The sequence below is a fragment of the Falco rusticolus genome, chromosome Z (assembly GCF_015220075.1).
Source record: "Falco rusticolus isolate bFalRus1 chromosome Z, bFalRus1.pri, whole genome shotgun sequence".
Taxonomy (NCBI): domain Eukaryota; kingdom Metazoa; phylum Chordata; class Aves; order Falconiformes; family Falconidae; genus Falco; species Falco rusticolus.
In genome coordinates, this window is record NC_051210.1 from 27,332,864 (window position 1) to 27,349,542 (window position 16,679).

General features: G+C 41.9%; 1 protein-coding gene across 5 annotated transcripts; it reads right to left on the bottom strand.

The window, feature by feature from the left end:
• Nucleotides 1–2,687: 2,687 nt before the first annotated feature.
• MACIR (macrophage immunometabolism regulator) lies at nt 2,688–14,940 on the bottom strand. 5 transcript variants are annotated; one of them, XM_037373771.1, is made up of 3 exons: nt 14,840–14,934; nt 10,499–10,584; nt 2,688–5,768 (listed from the first exon to the last, which is right to left on the bottom strand). In XM_037373771.1, exon 3 carries the CDS (start codon nt 5,745–5,747, stop codon nt 5,124–5,126), a length of 624 nt encoding a protein of 207 aa, XP_037229668.1. In that variant the 5' UTR covers nt 5,748–5,768; nt 10,499–10,584; nt 14,840–14,934; the 3' UTR covers nt 2,688–5,123. The 5 variants fall into 5 exon arrangements, with proteins under 5 accessions (XP_037229668.1, XP_037229670.1, XP_037229669.1 ...); XM_037373773.1 differs by lacking the exon at nt 14,840–14,934 and adding an exon at nt 14,364–14,448; XM_037373772.1 differs by lacking the exon at nt 14,840–14,934 and adding an exon at nt 11,896–14,184.
• Nucleotides 14,941–16,679: the final 1,739 nt, after the last annotated feature.

Here is a 16,679-nt window from a genome sequence, read left to right on the forward strand (position 1 = left end):
TCATCAGGAGCTTCAGCAGGCAAGAGTCTGACAAAACAGCAAAATGAAATAGGGCAATAATCCTACCAGACATAATGATTGGTATTTATACCAAATACATAAAGAAGCTTGAAGCTTTTTTTTTGTAAACTGAAAATAATAATAAAAGGAACATAATAGACAAAAGTTCTTTGTGCACAGGCAGTTTAGACTTTGCTTTGTCAAAGAACTATGAAATTGCACCATCTCCATATTGTCCCTGTGTAGAGCTGCAGAATATCACCAGAACACCACAGGATTTTAATTCAGACCATATTCAAGTGGCAAAAAGTTATTATTTCCCCAGAACTCTGTTCCAAATTTCATCTGAACTTACGATGAGTATGCAGGTGTACACTCATAGCCTCAAGCTCTTTTCTACCTTCACTGCAGCCCAGCTCCAATCGCATTTTGCTAAACATCTCTCTTCACTTTCATCATCCAGAAATATGGACAATTGGTTTCTAGAGTTTTGAGACTAGCACACCATCTCCTTCCACATCTTTGTTTTGATGCTGAAGCCATACGCTATTCCAGCCTTCCTACTCACACAGCACTGCCCATCTGAGGTTTTCTATTTGTTTCTCCAGCCTTTCACCTGCTATATTCTAAGAGAATTCTTTCTGCCCTCCCACTCTTCACAGAAATAAAAGCATTCTGCAAAACTCTCCTTTGTCCTCCCCCTCGTTTCACTGCAGACCAATTCTTTGATAGGTAAGATGAAGCATATGTGCTTTTAAACAACTGTCTCCTAAAAATGGGTGGAATGTAGTCAGTTACTATCCTTCCCTTCCCTTTTGTTTTCAGTTCAATCAGCTGATTCTGGATTTCCCCACCCCACCCCCCAGACTGACAGTCTTTCCCCAGTGCTTCTAATGTGGCCTAGATAGCTCCTCTGTAGGTTTGCATTGATACCAACCTCTACCACCAAACTACTAAGGCTAACTGTAAGTTAAGGAGGATGTAGGGCAGACTGGGTATCGAAAATGGAGGAGTACGTTCCTCCTCCACTACCACCACTTGAGCCATAGCACAAAAATGCACAAGATTAGATTTAGCACTTAACAGCACTGGAACAGTAGCACTGAATCTGAACTACTGCTATCCAGAAGCAGCCAAATGCAACAACCAAAGGCAGCTTCTGAGGGAGTACCATCATTAAGAACGATCCCTGCATTATAGAGGAGGAAAGTAAAGTAGCTGTTGATTGATGGAATTCACCACTCTGATGCAAGGATAAAAGGCCACAGAATTGCTTGATAATGATTCCTGAGACACAAGAGACATTTTTTAGTGAATCTGTGATACTTTCAGGTCAGTTATCAGCATCTTGTAACAGCCTACACTCTCCCAAGCTGCATCCACAGTTAAGTGTCAGACGCAAACACATACAATAGCAGCTCACAGAAAAGATTGTTATGCTTAAGTATCATAACAATACCTAGGTTTTACAAGAAACAAGGACCACAGACAGCTAGGGAACCCCCTTGCTCCTTCCAAAAATGGAAGTTTTCCATATTCTATATACCTGAATACATAAATATCTTCCCTGAGTGCTTTTATGGTGGAATAAAGAGGAAAAAAATATTTCACTAGCAAAACCACCACAGTCATCTGAAGGTTCTCACGGACTTGGAATTAACCTCTGGCTAAAAAATGTGGAGCGATACAGACAAAAGAATAATCAATAATCCAAACATTAAGTCTGTTCTTCTGAGGATTCCATTTGCATGTTTTTGCCACTCAGTGTTCAGTGTAATCACACATCATGGAAACTGATGGCCCAATTAACAGATCAAAACACTGAAAACCATTCACGCAAGCAGTAAGGCCCCAGAAAGATCATCAATAAAACTGTATTTGCCAAATCTTCACAGAACATGCAAAGAAATGTGCACTTTTACTGTTGGCTGCCAAGTTTTACCTTGTCTTTGAAGTTATTAGCACTGTAATAAAACCTAATTGTCTTCAGTCTTAAATCTGCATTCTTCCTACAACTTAAAAACTTAGTTACATTTCTGTAATGCAGCCCCACTATAAAATTAGTCTTCCTCAAATATTTTTTTTCTATTTTTTAGGCTTGTATTCTCACTGAAGATAATTTCCCCCATTGTTTCTTTTTAGCATACATTAAGTTTATCATTAGTAACTGACTTCAGCCAGGCCACCCTTCCAAACATCCAGAACATCAAAATCTGATTATGTTGGATAATTTCAGTTCCAGATTATTTGGTACCACTGAAAGAGTTAGAAGTAACAGTTATGTTATCCATTAAAAATTCTTTGCTTATTATAAGTAGTATTACCCATATGCTATGACAGCTGGAAATGTGTATGAGTTAAGCAAACATTACCACATGCAAGCATCTTCATAAGCAAATCACCAAACAGATTAAAAAGGTGCGTTAGTACTTTGTTTGAACTTGTTTAGATAGCCATCAACCTATTAGTGTAGCTATAGAATTAAGGCACAGGATGACATTAGAAACCTGCACAAAGTATTAATAATTGAATGGCCCATTTCCTGAAACAAAGTAACAAACCTAAGCATCTATTTTACAGAAGTCCAAGACCCCTGGTTTAACATTGTTCTTAAATGATCCCTGGTCTAAAGCTGTATTTTTCAAATGTCCTCTTTCTCCTACACAGCAAAAGACTCCACAACAATAGACTTTTATACCACCCTTTTTATTTTGCAGCCAGAAATACAGTTTCATAGAGTATTTCAATAAACAGTGGTGTTTATTCCTTAAACAAAATCCCCATCTCTTTGGCATTTGACCATATTCTGTTTTTCAAACTAAAGACTATATAGGAAGATTTTACTTTCAAGATCATTGTTCAATGCATTAAATTTACACAGGTGTAGTTAACTTTCAGAAAACACATCACTTCGTTGCAGATATTACAATAACTCAAAAAAAAAAACCCAAAACCAAACCAGCAAAATGCAGGCTACTGGGCTGCCTTCATTTACAACTGTGGAAGCAGTGACAGAATGAGAACTCCTCTTCGTTTTCCACAGTGAATTTCACTATACTAGTGCCTTCTATTAATTCTGAATTATAAACCAACCAACCAACCAACAAAAAAATATCTTAATTCTACCAGAAATAGCTGATGAACTAATTTATGTTTCAAAACAATGTGATCTCATTTTTAACTTCTGCAGCAGTCATCAGCAAAACCAAGTTGCACGCTGCTCTAGTAAAAGACTGCACCTAAAAAAAGATCTGAAAACTATTTTTCATTTTTAAACATGTTACTATAATGTTTTAAACACATCTAGTAATACAGCTGTCAAAACTGCATTTAATGTCATGTTTGAATAAAAAAAATCTTAACAAAAGTAACCCAATGTATTCAATCTACTCTGTTGTATAATCCAGGATAATCTCTTCAATGCTAATACCGAAATACTTCACCTGCACTCCATCCAAAAAAACCCACCAAACAACTAACTAAAAAAAAAAATAATCAGCCTTCCAGACCTCAGGTGTTCAGTGCTTCAAATCAAGTGCACTTCCAAAGCAATGCTGAAGTTATCTGACACCTTCCATTACTATAAATGATAAAGAAATAATGAATTAGAATTAAAAACATTATTGGCATACCAATGTGGCCATTCCAGTGTATTTACTGGAATCTGCAGTAAATCCTTGTTTGCGTGTCAATACAGTGTAAAAAATAAATCCCACTAACAATGACAAAAAAATTTCAATCCCCAAAAGGTTTGGTTTTAATAAACCAAATACCCTGAACAAGTTTTACAGAACAGAGGAGGTAAAGCAATTACTTCAGTACACAAACTAAAAAATAATTTAACAGGATTCAAGCAGCAGAAATTTGCTTTATGAGTGAATCTCACCATCACCAGTGACAGCACGGTTTGAAAGTGTTTGAATTGGATTGTTTAACTAGCAAGTGATCCAATTTAGCCAAGCTAATTTTCTTCTCAATTATGTAAAAAAAAAAAAATATAGACCAAGCAAAAAACTTCACCTTTTTCTACATTTTCCTGTAGAATACAGGAACATGAACTAAAGCCAAAAACTTCCTAAACTTGAGTACTTATCCAAGAGCGATTTCTAACATCAAGCCAAAATTCGCAACGAGGCAGACATCACCAATTTTTCCAGTGTTAAATTACTGTAAATACTAGATCTAACTACAAAAAACCCAAACTTCCCAAACCCAAAAATCAAACACTTTTTTTTTCTTTATCAAAAGGTGTGTCATGGTTTAACCAAGCCAGCAACTCGGTACCATGCAGCTGCTCGCTCACTCCCCCAGACTCCAAAGGATGGGGAGAGGAATTGAGGGAAAAGGTAAAACTGGAGCGTTGAGGTAAGAACAATTTAATGATTGAAATAAAATAAACTAAACACTAATAATAAAAATAATAATAACAGCTGTAATGAAGAGGAGGGAGAAGGGGAGAGGAATAAAACCCAAAGGGAAAGAGGGGGAAAAAAACTCAAGTAATGCACAGTACAATCGCTCACCACCTGCTGACTGATGCCGAGCCAGTCTCTGCGCAGTGATCCACAGGCCCCAGCCAACTCCCCCCAGTTTATATACTTGGCATGATGTTCTACAGTATGGAATATCCAACTTTGGCTAGTTGTGGTCACTGTCCTGTCTGTGTCCCCTCTCAATTAATTTCCTGTGCCCCTCCAGCTTTCTCACTGGCAGGGCCTGAGAAACTGAAAGTCCTTGATTTAGTAGAGATTACCTAGCAACAGCTAAAAACATTAGTATGTTATCAACATTGTTCTTACACCAAATCAAACCATAGCACTGCATCAGCTAACAAAAAGAAAATTAACTCTATCCCAGTTGAAACCTGGACAAGATGTCCAAAGAAATATTCACCAGCTGCAGTCAAATTTGCATCAGAAGCTGCTTGCTCAGGAAAGATTTCTCTCTCCAAGTAGTTGTAATGCACTGCATTGACAAGATTCTATTAAAATAAGGTTACTTTTTGATAACATTTAGCTGATACAACTGCCTACAGCGTGGACAGTCATGTACACAGTACAACAGTGGATTTTCGCAGCAACAGAGAAATAATCAGAAATTGGTTCTAAATTCAGGATGACAGCTCATGTGTTATTTCTTGCAAACATACGGTCCCCTCTAAGCGTAAGGTGTTGGAGCTGGTATTGTAGCACTTCTGTGTCAGCAGGTTCCTTAATACTCATTTTATCTAAATTGAGGTAGTCCAGAGATTTTGAATGAGTCCTTTTACCTTTTAAAAGGCAAAGAGGCAGGGGACCATGAAGTGCCTTGTAAGGTTCATAAGGCAAAGCCTTAGTGCATTTATCCCCTGAGCTGGGCATCCGTCGTCTCCTCCTTCCATTTACTGCTGGGATCTCATATGGCTGATAGTACCTACTTCTAGTTTTGTACAAACGGGAGGAACGCGTAAGTCCAGAATCAAGCTGTTTGGAATGCCAGTTTGGCCCAGATTCCCCTTTATTCTCTTCACTTCCTGTACACTTCTGGGCTAATTTTAGCAGCTCCTCTCCAGTTGTGAAGCCAACCAGGTAATTAGAATCCATGTGAAGGATCTGATATCCTGCAACTGTCCGCCGCATTGGTGAGCAGGGGGTGCTGGAACAGCGGGGCTTCTCTGCTTCCATTCTGCCCACAGGACTCACCTCAGCAAGAGGCACAGGGAGGGTAGACAGGGTACTTCTGGCCTCTCCATTTACGTCAACTTCCATTTTTATCACAATGCTATCCTCCTAAAAATAAAACACAGCTTGATCAGAAATATGAAGAGGACCGCAGGAAAATTTTCTTTCCCCCAGAAGTCATGACCAGCACTTCCCTGTTCAGCTTCACCTCATGCTTTGCAGGGTATCGCATAACAAAACTATCACTAACATCTACCTTTAAAAATTATATTAAAAAAAATTCCAAGATAAGATACCATAAATATACTCCTGATATTCTTAAACATTAAAAACATTTGAGAAGCATTGTACACAAAAAAGAAGCACCTTTCCAGTCCATTTTTCCATCCTTTTAATCCATGTGACTCTTTATGGTCCCTCACCTCTGAGGCCATCTACATCCACAGCAACTTCTGCCATATTCAGCTGTGTGTTTTTTCTATTGCCAATAATCTCAGTAAACAAAGCTTTAAAAAAAAAAACCAAACTAACAGCTTTTACCTCAGTCAGGTACAACCATGGACTAGGCCTGTCTACCGAGGGTACTACAATGCTTCTGTCTTCCAAATGTGAGGACAGCTTGCTTTAGATTCATAGAATGGCACCCTGGCTGGTCAACAGCTGTCTTTACAGGTCACCAACAATCCCCCACTCCCCCAAAAACCCTATTAACTTATTCACTATCAACCGAACTCACACTATTTTATTCAAATGCATTTCTTACTAGTATATAGTATATATTCCTATACTAGTATAGGAAACTGTATACTAGTGTTTAATGAATATAGCACAAGACTCTTAAAGCATCTTAAGAATAACCAATATCTGAATTCTACGGTAATTTTTTGTTTTTCTATTTCTTTTGGAAACAGATTATTTTGCCTTGACCGTTCCTCCCTCACAACTATTCCAAACACATTGCCTGGTGCCTTTACAGGTATACAACTGCCACAAGCCATTACCATCTCTTAACAGGCAAAGACAAGGTCACTATCACAGCAGGCATACACCAATGGATGCCTGAACACAGAAAAGGCTTAGTTACTTTAATTTCTTTGTTTTCAGCATCATCTGCACCACCTCCATGACACAGCTACTTCACAAAATAGAAAGGTCACATCTGTTTCCAAATCCATGCTTCCTCCACTGTCAGCCTCACCTTTGCTTTGAACAGTAACTAGTGGCTCTCTAGCCAACACAGCTCACAAAAAATTCAGCATAGCTTTGTGTGTGTTCAAGGCAATGACACTCAAAGAAGGGAAGTTAGTATGCAAGTGTCAAGCAGAAACAATTCAGAATTTAGGTGGCCATAAACCACATTCAAAAGCTCACTAACGCTTCACCAACAAGACTGACTTCAAACATGCCATCATCAGTTTGCAAACTTCTAAAGCTGCTACTTGCTGCCATTCTGAGGCTTAGATGCAACAAACAAAGGAATACTTTATGCAAACTTCTGCAATTAGATACTCCCCAAAATGCCACCACGATCAATCTCTATTCATTTGCCTTAAAATAAGAGGGGAAGCTGTGTGCAAATCTCACTTGCAAATGAAAATAATCCACGCTCATGCAAAATTTAAGCATACTCTGTTTCTGATTAGGGACTGGGAAGGATGCTCCCATCTCTGATTCCCTGCTTAGTCTCAAATAAACCTGCTGCTCCCTATCCTAATAAACTAGGAAAAACAAAATCCCCATAGTTTTGCAGAAGGGGATTTTATTTGCCACTTACAAACTTCTATTATGGAGAAACTATTACTAATGTTCCTTTAGCCTTAAACATCCTTTTTCAGTTCTCACAACTGTGGTCTACTTAGGATTCTTCATCACCAGTCTGTGTACCACTGCTTGTACAGATATACTTCATCCAGTCAGCTTTTAAGCATTTTGAATTCAACAATACAGTAGCACAACAAAACCTAAATAAAGAATCAATCATCAAAATCTTTTTCCACTGAAAAAAAACACCCACATAAAACTCAAGAATGTTGCCCAATATATTTATTTGACTTTGAAATATATACATGGAGTCAGTTAGAACTTTTGGAATAGCAGCAGTTGTTTTTTACTACCTTAGCACAATACCTAGCAGTGAGGCAATAAATATGGTGAGGTTTCAGCCACTGAGTTAGAGATATTCATGACAATTCCTTGAGCAGAAATTACAGTTCCTGCACTGTCAAGAACCATGGTTACTGGAGGCACAGCACAGAAAAATTCTGCATTAAAACTTTCGGCCACCCTGTGGTTTTAGGCAAGAAACCTAAATATTTAGCTGTCCCTGTTCTTTTAATTCCTGATTTTTACCCTGCACTTCAGAAATCTTTCCAGTAATCTCCTAGGAAAACTCAAGCCATTCTGTTAAAAAGCTGAAATGATGCTAGAAAAAGTACAAATAAAAGTCACACAGCAAGGTTAGAAACTGATCATGTTATCTAGTCACATATAAACAGCAACAACAACAAAAAAACCCACCCACAAAACCAACAATCTCTTGCCACAGCTATATCTGCCCTAAAGAAAGGGAGGGGAGAAAGATTTTCTTCATGTGCTTTGAGTTAATAAAGCCTTGTGAACTTGAAAGCAACACAGAGGCTCTTCTCAGAACACAGCGCTTTCTCCGAACACAGCTTATAAAATTAACTCCTGTTTGAAAGATGGGTGTGTGCCCTGGTAACAAAAAGCAATCAACTTTGAAGAGTAACTACAAGCAGGAGGGAAGGAGGCAGGAGTTCACTACCAAACAATTACAACTCGTTGGCCAATAACAGTACAAAAGAAAATTAAGAGGAAAAAAGCCTTCACATCGGCAACCTCGAGCAGGAAACTGCAGAACTTCCATTTCTGTGCTTCAGTGCAAAGAACAGCCCTACAAATAAGTCTGATAGACACTCGAAAGCAACAGTAGCATCAGAAGCTGGTGGCATAAGTATCAGAAGGTCAAGTGAGCAGCACTGCTAGCTGGTGAGAGGAATGACTGGCCAGCTCCACAGGCAAGGGTCCAAAACTCAGAATATACGTTCAACTGTTCTTTCCCCAAGACTTTTAATGGGAGTTACTCAACCTGCCATACGGCTTCAACATGCTTTTAAAAAAAAAACCACAGAGAAATATTATTTAGAAGACTTCTATAAAATAAAATAATTCAAGAGATTCACAGTACCTATGAATGTAGATACCATTACCTACAAATACATATTTAATTTTTTTTGATTGCATTTCTAGGACATTTCCATGGTTATAAGGCATTAGATGACTGCTGCGTTCATTGCTGGGTAGTGGTACAAGCCTGTCAGTAATTCTCAGCATCAACTACAACACTAACAAAAACAGTACTTCAGTTGAAAAAAATTATTTCTTCAGATCATAGCTGTCTTGTCATCCTCCTTCTCAAAAAGAATGACAATGGAGTGACACTAATTCAAGTAAATTTATCATTAAAGATTTACTATGGAATGAAAACAAGGAGAAGATAAAAAGATGGCATATCCTTTTCTTTGCTGCTGCTTTCCATATTTAAAATGTATAGAAAATAACTGAAAATAAGTTACCAACAGGATTCACTTCACCAGTACACACCAGAAGTGCTTCCAGAATACAATTCACTTCATTAAGAATTTACAATATTTTATCAATTCACTTTATATTATAAAGCAGGCTGTGCACAGAAATTAATCTGACCCAATCCATCTCAATACTGAAAAAATTGTCTAAAACACAGAAGAGGAATAATGAACAGAAACTTGGTTAGCTAACAGTATGTTAACTACTATAAATCACTGTATTACCCCAAAGAATATATTAATATGATTGGGATATTTCTTTGAGGGTAAAACCATCAAAACCTCCACATTTTGCAAATATAAAGGCTTTCTGATGATTTAATCTTTCACGAAGGTGTCAGATACAACTCAAAAATTAGCATGGGACAACCAAAAAAACAGACCCATGGGGGACACCAATGTCTTAACATGACACCATGCTAAAATACACACTTTAACTCATTTGTTGTTGGAGTCTTTCACTTGTGGTTTTTTCCTGATCATTTTTTATTTTTTCTGTTAAAATATACTACTTAGTGTCTTTCTGAAGAGATGTATGCCTCAAAAAATATCAACTTTAATTACTCAATACTTAAACAGGACAAAGATTTAGAGGGGCTTCCCTTGACACTCCTGTGTTTTGTAGGAAGCCTGCATTATTTTGAAACCACCACAATAAGTTGCTCTCAGCAAAAGAACTGGTACTCTGTAAATCGGTATTTACGTTGTTAATTACCTTCTCAACTAGAATCTGAACTGATTTGAGAAGATCCCTTTTTTTGTTTAGGATGAACATTACATTTCTGTCAATCCAACCACCGTTTTTATTTTATCTTTTTGAGAACAGATTCCTTATTGCCAGATGCCAAGCCTGCAGGTAGTACCATTTCTTAAGAACCACAAAGATCTGTCTCATTGATAAAATGCTCATGATTGGAATAAGCAGATGACAGAATGGAAAGATGGCAATGGATTCAGCAATGCCAACTCTGTAGAAGAGTCAAACACACTGGCCAGAGACACCGAGTCAGTTTTGACACTTCCCAGTCTCTGTGCTCCCATTACTTAATACATGCAATGCACTTAAACAACACAGTGTTTGTCTATCAAAGATCAGGCAAGTAATGTCACCCAGACCATACTTTTAATTATTGTTTCTATTTGTGAAGCAGAAGAATAAGGTCTATGTCTTTCCCCTTGCAGTCTGGAAAGGAAAAGTCACATACATACAGTATGTGCTCTTAAAAATCCTACCTTGTTTCTCTGTCACTTAAATATGCTGATGGAAATACGTTCTTGAAGGGCAAAGTTTCCTGGAAATATTTATTTCCAATCTGCAACTAAAACAAGTGAAATGTTTAGTTGAAAGGGAAAAAGCAAGCTAACATTCAGCTATGTAAGAGTACCCACAAAGGTGCCACATTTCTTTTTCTAGACTGGGGCTAGACTTTGAGTTGCACGCAGCTTGTAGGTTCTTCCGGTACAAGCTGGTGATACTGCTGCACATGCTGCCAGAACCAGATGGTTGTTTTTAACCATGCTCTTTACCTTCAGCTGAAGGGACTTTGACTAACGCTGCTTCACCATGCTCTTGAAGGTTCCCAATAGTTGTTTTAGATTGATACCACGTTTGTAGAAGGGTGTGTGGCGGGGGGGGGGGGGGGGGGGGGGGGGGGGGGGGGGGGGGGGGGGGATGTGTGTAAAAAAAAAAAAATATCACAGAGAACAAGCTCATGAAAGTCATCAATAAACATACACATTCTTCACAACCTTTTGCTGTTCCTTAGGAGAAATTCCAAACTAAGCTAAAAGAAAAAGAGGATGGAGGTAACAATAAATTGTTGCACCACATCAGAGGGCATTCTGATGGAGTAAGAACAAAGTATAGCACAAGTTTTTTCACAGAATTACATGCAAGAAAATGAAATTATGCAAAAAGCATATGTTATGATCCTGCAGGCCTTAAGAAAACAGATTAATATTACTGAATTAATATAGCAAATGCAATAGCTTCAGGATATGATGCAGACCACAAAAAAGCTAGTCAAGTTACCTACAGATTAGTGGTGGTGGTGGGGTGTTCTTGTCAACAGGTGAAGCCCTTCAGCAATCCAGTATACTGGACAATAAATACCATATGGTATATACAGAGCAAGTAGTTACTAGATGTTTTGCAAAAGAAGGTTAAATCAATTTATAATATGTTCCTACATATTTTATATATTTATATAGTTTCTAGAAGCAAGAACTATTTAACTAGTTTGTTAATTATTCTTATTATTAATGCAGGTTTAAACAGAAAGCAATTATGATCCAGGAAACAACCTTTTAAAAGTGAAGGGGATCCCAAGTGAATTACTGAGGAAGTACAACTGGCAACTCCAGCAACTAGCTCAGGCCAGATCAGCATGACAAGAGCACACAATTTACACAGAAAAAGAGACAGATGGAATTCCAAGAGCCGGCCCAGGCCAATACATTTTGTATGAGCAGACTTAACAAGCAGGGAAAGTAAAAGAAAATGGTGGGAAAGAATGCCATTTAACTTCTAATATCTCTCTGCCAAGCAACATTACAGGGAAATGTTTAACAGAGGGTAGCTTTTCTGAAATTATGTAGAGTCCTTTAAATGAGCAATACGATTTCCTTACTGGATGGAATCATAGATGAACGCTTCCCTCCAACCTCCTTCAGCACTCTGATGCTCCTGGCCAGCACAAAGTTTACTGTCACTACTCATCAAAAGATGAAACCGTGAGACACATGTAATGAAGATGATGCATACCATAAACCAAATAATTTTTATTCTTTAGTTGGCTACTAAGATAACAGAATGTTTTCCTTATATTTGCACTTTATTTCTCTGTATTTTTATTTGCATCTTCTCACCAACCAAAATCAAAGTTTCATTTTCAAAGTTCTCTTATCTCCCGTTTTAAGTTAGCTCACTTGGAAAAAAACAACAGAAAGCCACACCACAACCTGACCTGCCAACAAATATTAAACTGCCTTTTAAAAATATAGATGGGGAGGGGGAGCAGATTTTTTAAAAGTATTACAGATTTCACTGAATAAATACTGATTTTATCTTTAAAAACCAAAATGCTAACAGAGTGTCTCCATTATTTTGTCAGACAAGAAATGCATGTTTGGTAGTATCCTATATTGCCATATCTGAAAATACAGCTCTGCAGATATTATTTTTTACATTGTAGTTTCAGAATAACTATTATATTCAGCCTTTGACTAGGAACAGCTATTCAAAGAAAGATAATAGTTAAAAATAAGACCTACTCAAACATATCTGGAAAAATGTTTAATCAATGCAATGCAGGTTTTTTGGCTTTCTTTTTTAACTGAAGCACTTTAAATGATCAGTTCCTTGCCTTAAACTTGATGTAACCTGCAGCAGATATTTAGACGTTTGTTGGAAAGGTGTCTCATTCATTTATATCATCTACTAAATGTGACTAAAGGTCACTTCCTCAAGCTTACTAGAATTACCTATAGAATGGTTTGAAAGTTATCCTTTCCTTCCTCCTCAAATGTTCCTTCCCATACTATCACACTACCTAAAAACAACTGTTTAAGTGTAATGCAAGTATGGAATACAAAAAAATAAAAGCCCAACAGCACATGTAAGTACAGTAAATTTGTATTAAACTTAAAACTAGGGCAAGCAGAGAATACTCAGTTCATCTGACTTTACCATAATATACTGTATTTGCACACGATTATGCATGCCTGGTGGCCAAATCAGCAGCATAAGGCTCATCAAAGAGATTATAAAGAAAGCCATGCTACAATGTTGGCACTGTTACACAAGAACTTAAATTTCAGTGATTGCCCTGCCATTGCCTCACTTCCCTCCATTTCAAAGTCACAGTGAGAGCCACCCTCCTCCATCTTCATTATTCCAACAAGCACTCTTCCTCAAGGGGGGGGCAGAAAAAATGAGTAACAGCAAGTACAGCACTTAAGACAGAATACACCAACAGCAGCAGGGTAGTGGGAGGAGAAGCTTTCAGTAAGGGAGATGATGTGGAAAAAGGAAGGAAGGAGAATCGGTACTGCACAATTCTACTACCCGTCACAGAACAGGGCATTGGTTCTGCAGCCCTCACTACACCCCTCCTGGAAATGCTCCAAGGACTCTTGCTGTATTCAGGACGAGCGGTGTCAGAAGTCTGCCAATCACTGGTACAAGCCGCAAGTCCTTTTCCCCATCACTGACCCTCTCCATCACTCCCACCGAGATCTCTGTAACTGCAGGCTTCTGCCATCCACGATTTCCACATGCAGCTATGCAAGCATGCGTGTATGCCTGTACACTGACGTACTGTCCCACTCCAGAGAGCTCGCTAACAGGCAAAGATATGTTCACAGAAAACATCTACTAATGCATGTAATTTGCTGTTTTCTTTGTAATAGGTACATACACACCCACACTGATGCCAGCTAAAATCCCTACGCAAAACAACATATAAATAACTTTTATATGAAGAAATTAAGACTCAATACTATTTTCCTGCATATCTGTAGACCACTCAAAACAGCACCTCAACTGTTCCAGGGACACTCCCTCAATACTTCAACATGCAGAGACAGAATTTGCAAAACACACCTGCCAGTATATCAAAGCAGCTTAGCAAGCTTCCCGCTCTGTAAAGTAGTAACACATTAATGCACATCAGATTGCACAAACGCAGTGAGTATCACAGACAGTACAATCAATGTTTAAACAGAGCTTTGAGCCTCTGCCTACTCTTCACCAAGCAAGATTTGTTACAGAGACACACTACGCTACCGACGGAAAGCTGGGCACTACTGCGCTTTGTTAACTGTCACATTCAGGTTGAGCACTTGCCCGAGTGCCGGGAACGGCACGGGTCCTGCGCGCCGTGCGAGGCTGAGACTGGCGAGGCGCCAACAGGTGACCCCGGCCCGGTCACCCCGCGCCCCCGGCGCAGGCGGCGCCCCGGGCCGCCCCCCCGCAGGCCCCGGGCTCTACGCGCCGCCCGCCACGGCCTCCCGCACGCGGGCACCGGCTCCAGCACCCGCGTCCCCCCAGACCCGCCCCGCAGCCCCAGGCGCCCGGCGCGCCTCTCCGCCTGCTCACTTCCACTGCAGCCAGCTGCTGCGGCGGGGCGCCAGGCCGCCGTGGGCTGGGAGCGCGGGGGCCGCCGCTCGGCCAACGGAAGAGGCGGCCGCGGGACGGGCGCCGGGCCCGCCGCGCTGCAGGAGGACAGCCCGCCTTACGCGCCCCCGCCCGCGGCCCCCAGCGGGGCGGGGACCCGCGGCGGCGCTGGGCACCGCGGGGAGGGGGCAGGGGAGGAGCCGAGCGGCTCCCCGCGACGCCCGGCCAGGCCCGCGGGTGACACGGCTACGGCGCCCCGCCGCGGCTCGCTCCCAGCGCCCCCACAACAATCTCGGCCGCCCCACGCCGCGCCTCGGCCCCACCGCACGGCGCCGCTCCCGCCCAAGCTGGCCCTGGCCCTACCGCCCTTCCTGAGCCCACCCGCCGACCCCGGTCCGGTAACCGCTCCGGGAGGCGCAGGCAGGGCCCGAGGCCGCGCCGCCATCCCCGCCTGCTACCTGCAATCCAGGGTGGCAGGGCCTGAAGCGGAAGGCGCAGCGAGGCCGCTGAGTGCGGCGCGACCCGCTTAGCTCGGCTCGGCCCGGCCCGCCCCGCCCCCGCGCCGGGGCGGAGGGCGGAGCCGCAGCGGCGTGCCGGCTGCCAGCTAGTGGCGGGGGCGGCCTCCGGCCTCGGCCAGCTGCGGGCGGCGCGTCCCAGCGGCAGGCGGCAGCCCCGCGCCCTGTGGCGGGGCGGACCCGAGCCGGGCCCGGGTGGCGCCCTGCGGCCGTGTCCCCGTCCTTCCCGCGCGTCCTTCTGTCGGTGAAACCGGGCCCGGTGCTGGTGTCTGTGAGGTGGAGGCCGAGGCCCTGGTGGCGGCTGGGGCGGGAGAGGCCGCGCCGGGCCCCGAGGCGAGCAGCCCCTCGGAGGGCAGCCCTGAGCCGGCCGCGGCGCGCCGGGGCTTCCTGCGGCGGGGGGCCGGGGCTGCGCTGGGGAGGCAGTAGGCGCCAAGTCAGCAGGGCCCTGAGAGTTGAAACGTCTTTCTGGATTGCCCTGCAGAGGTGACTCGAGTGCCAGGCAGCGGGTCAGCCTTGTTGGCACAAGCCTTGTCTCTTACCCATTCCACCTATTATGATACTCTCTAGCTTCATAAGCTTCAGTCTTGCATACCTTTTCACTTTGTCCACAGCTATGAGAAGGTACGAAGTAATCACCTCTTAGTGACTCTCTTCACTGAAAGACCACCACCCATCTCTGTAATTTACGTGGTATTTCCACATCTGCTAAGTCTGGGCACTGGTCACTAGGTACAAACCTTTAGTAATCATTTTGCCAACAACCAGTTAGATTATTTCCCAGTTTTATTTTGCTAATCAAAGATTGAGCAAAGCCGCTATTACTGCGCGGAACCTTGCAAACAATGACTTGACTTCCCTCCTGTAAGTAAAAATAAAAAGGAAGGGGAAGAGAAAGTGTAACATCATAGTCCCTCTTTTTACCCTCTGTTTGTTGGGAGCTGAACCACACACCTGGTATTTCTAATTCCCCTGGGGTGCAGCTGAGACAGCTTTTGTTCCTAAAACTGGGTCTTTAAAGACACATTCTTAAATACATAGCTAAATTTATTACCCTCCTTGGGAATGCATACGTGCCCTCTGTAGAAAGGCCATTCTCTGGCCTCTTTCCAGTCTCAATGGTCAAGAAGGCTGCAGCCATCAGGTCTTGAATTGCAGAGAAGGGTGTCAGCATTAGGTATGCACCCAGGCTGGCTGGCTACCCACTGTGCACCCAGATGCACTTGGAATGTGCATTTATTGGAAATTCTCAACTAGAACAAACAACAGAGAAACATGGAAGAAGGGTTTTATGTGGAATTATACCTAGCCTCTTTAGCTCCTGCAAGACCTTAAGAGTCATTGGTTTTGCAAGTTCACAGAAGTGTTCTAAGAACTAATTCAGTAGATTTAGTAGAGAACATTGAGAGTATATCTGGTCAAGCAGCAGTGCAAAGGAATCTGGGTTGTAAATCAGTCATGATGCTTTGTGTGGCTTACAGTGCACAAACTCCTTTGGTTCGTGTTGACATCTGCAATACTAGTTTTAGCCGAGTCAGAAGTCTCATGTTCCTGTGTGGTCCTGCAGTATAAATGAGGCTATAAAATCCCGTGAGTCAGTATATCACAACTTTTCCCCAACAATCTTCCCCCCTGCCAACTTCCCCCACTTGCTGTCAACTGAGACAGTCTCTGAGGTGGACCTCCAAGGCTGATGGGGGTTGAGGGTGGGGGGGTTGGCGCAGCAGTGGTGCATGACTTCAGGAGACAACAGATGCTTGGGGGTGATCACAATGTGTTCTAGAGA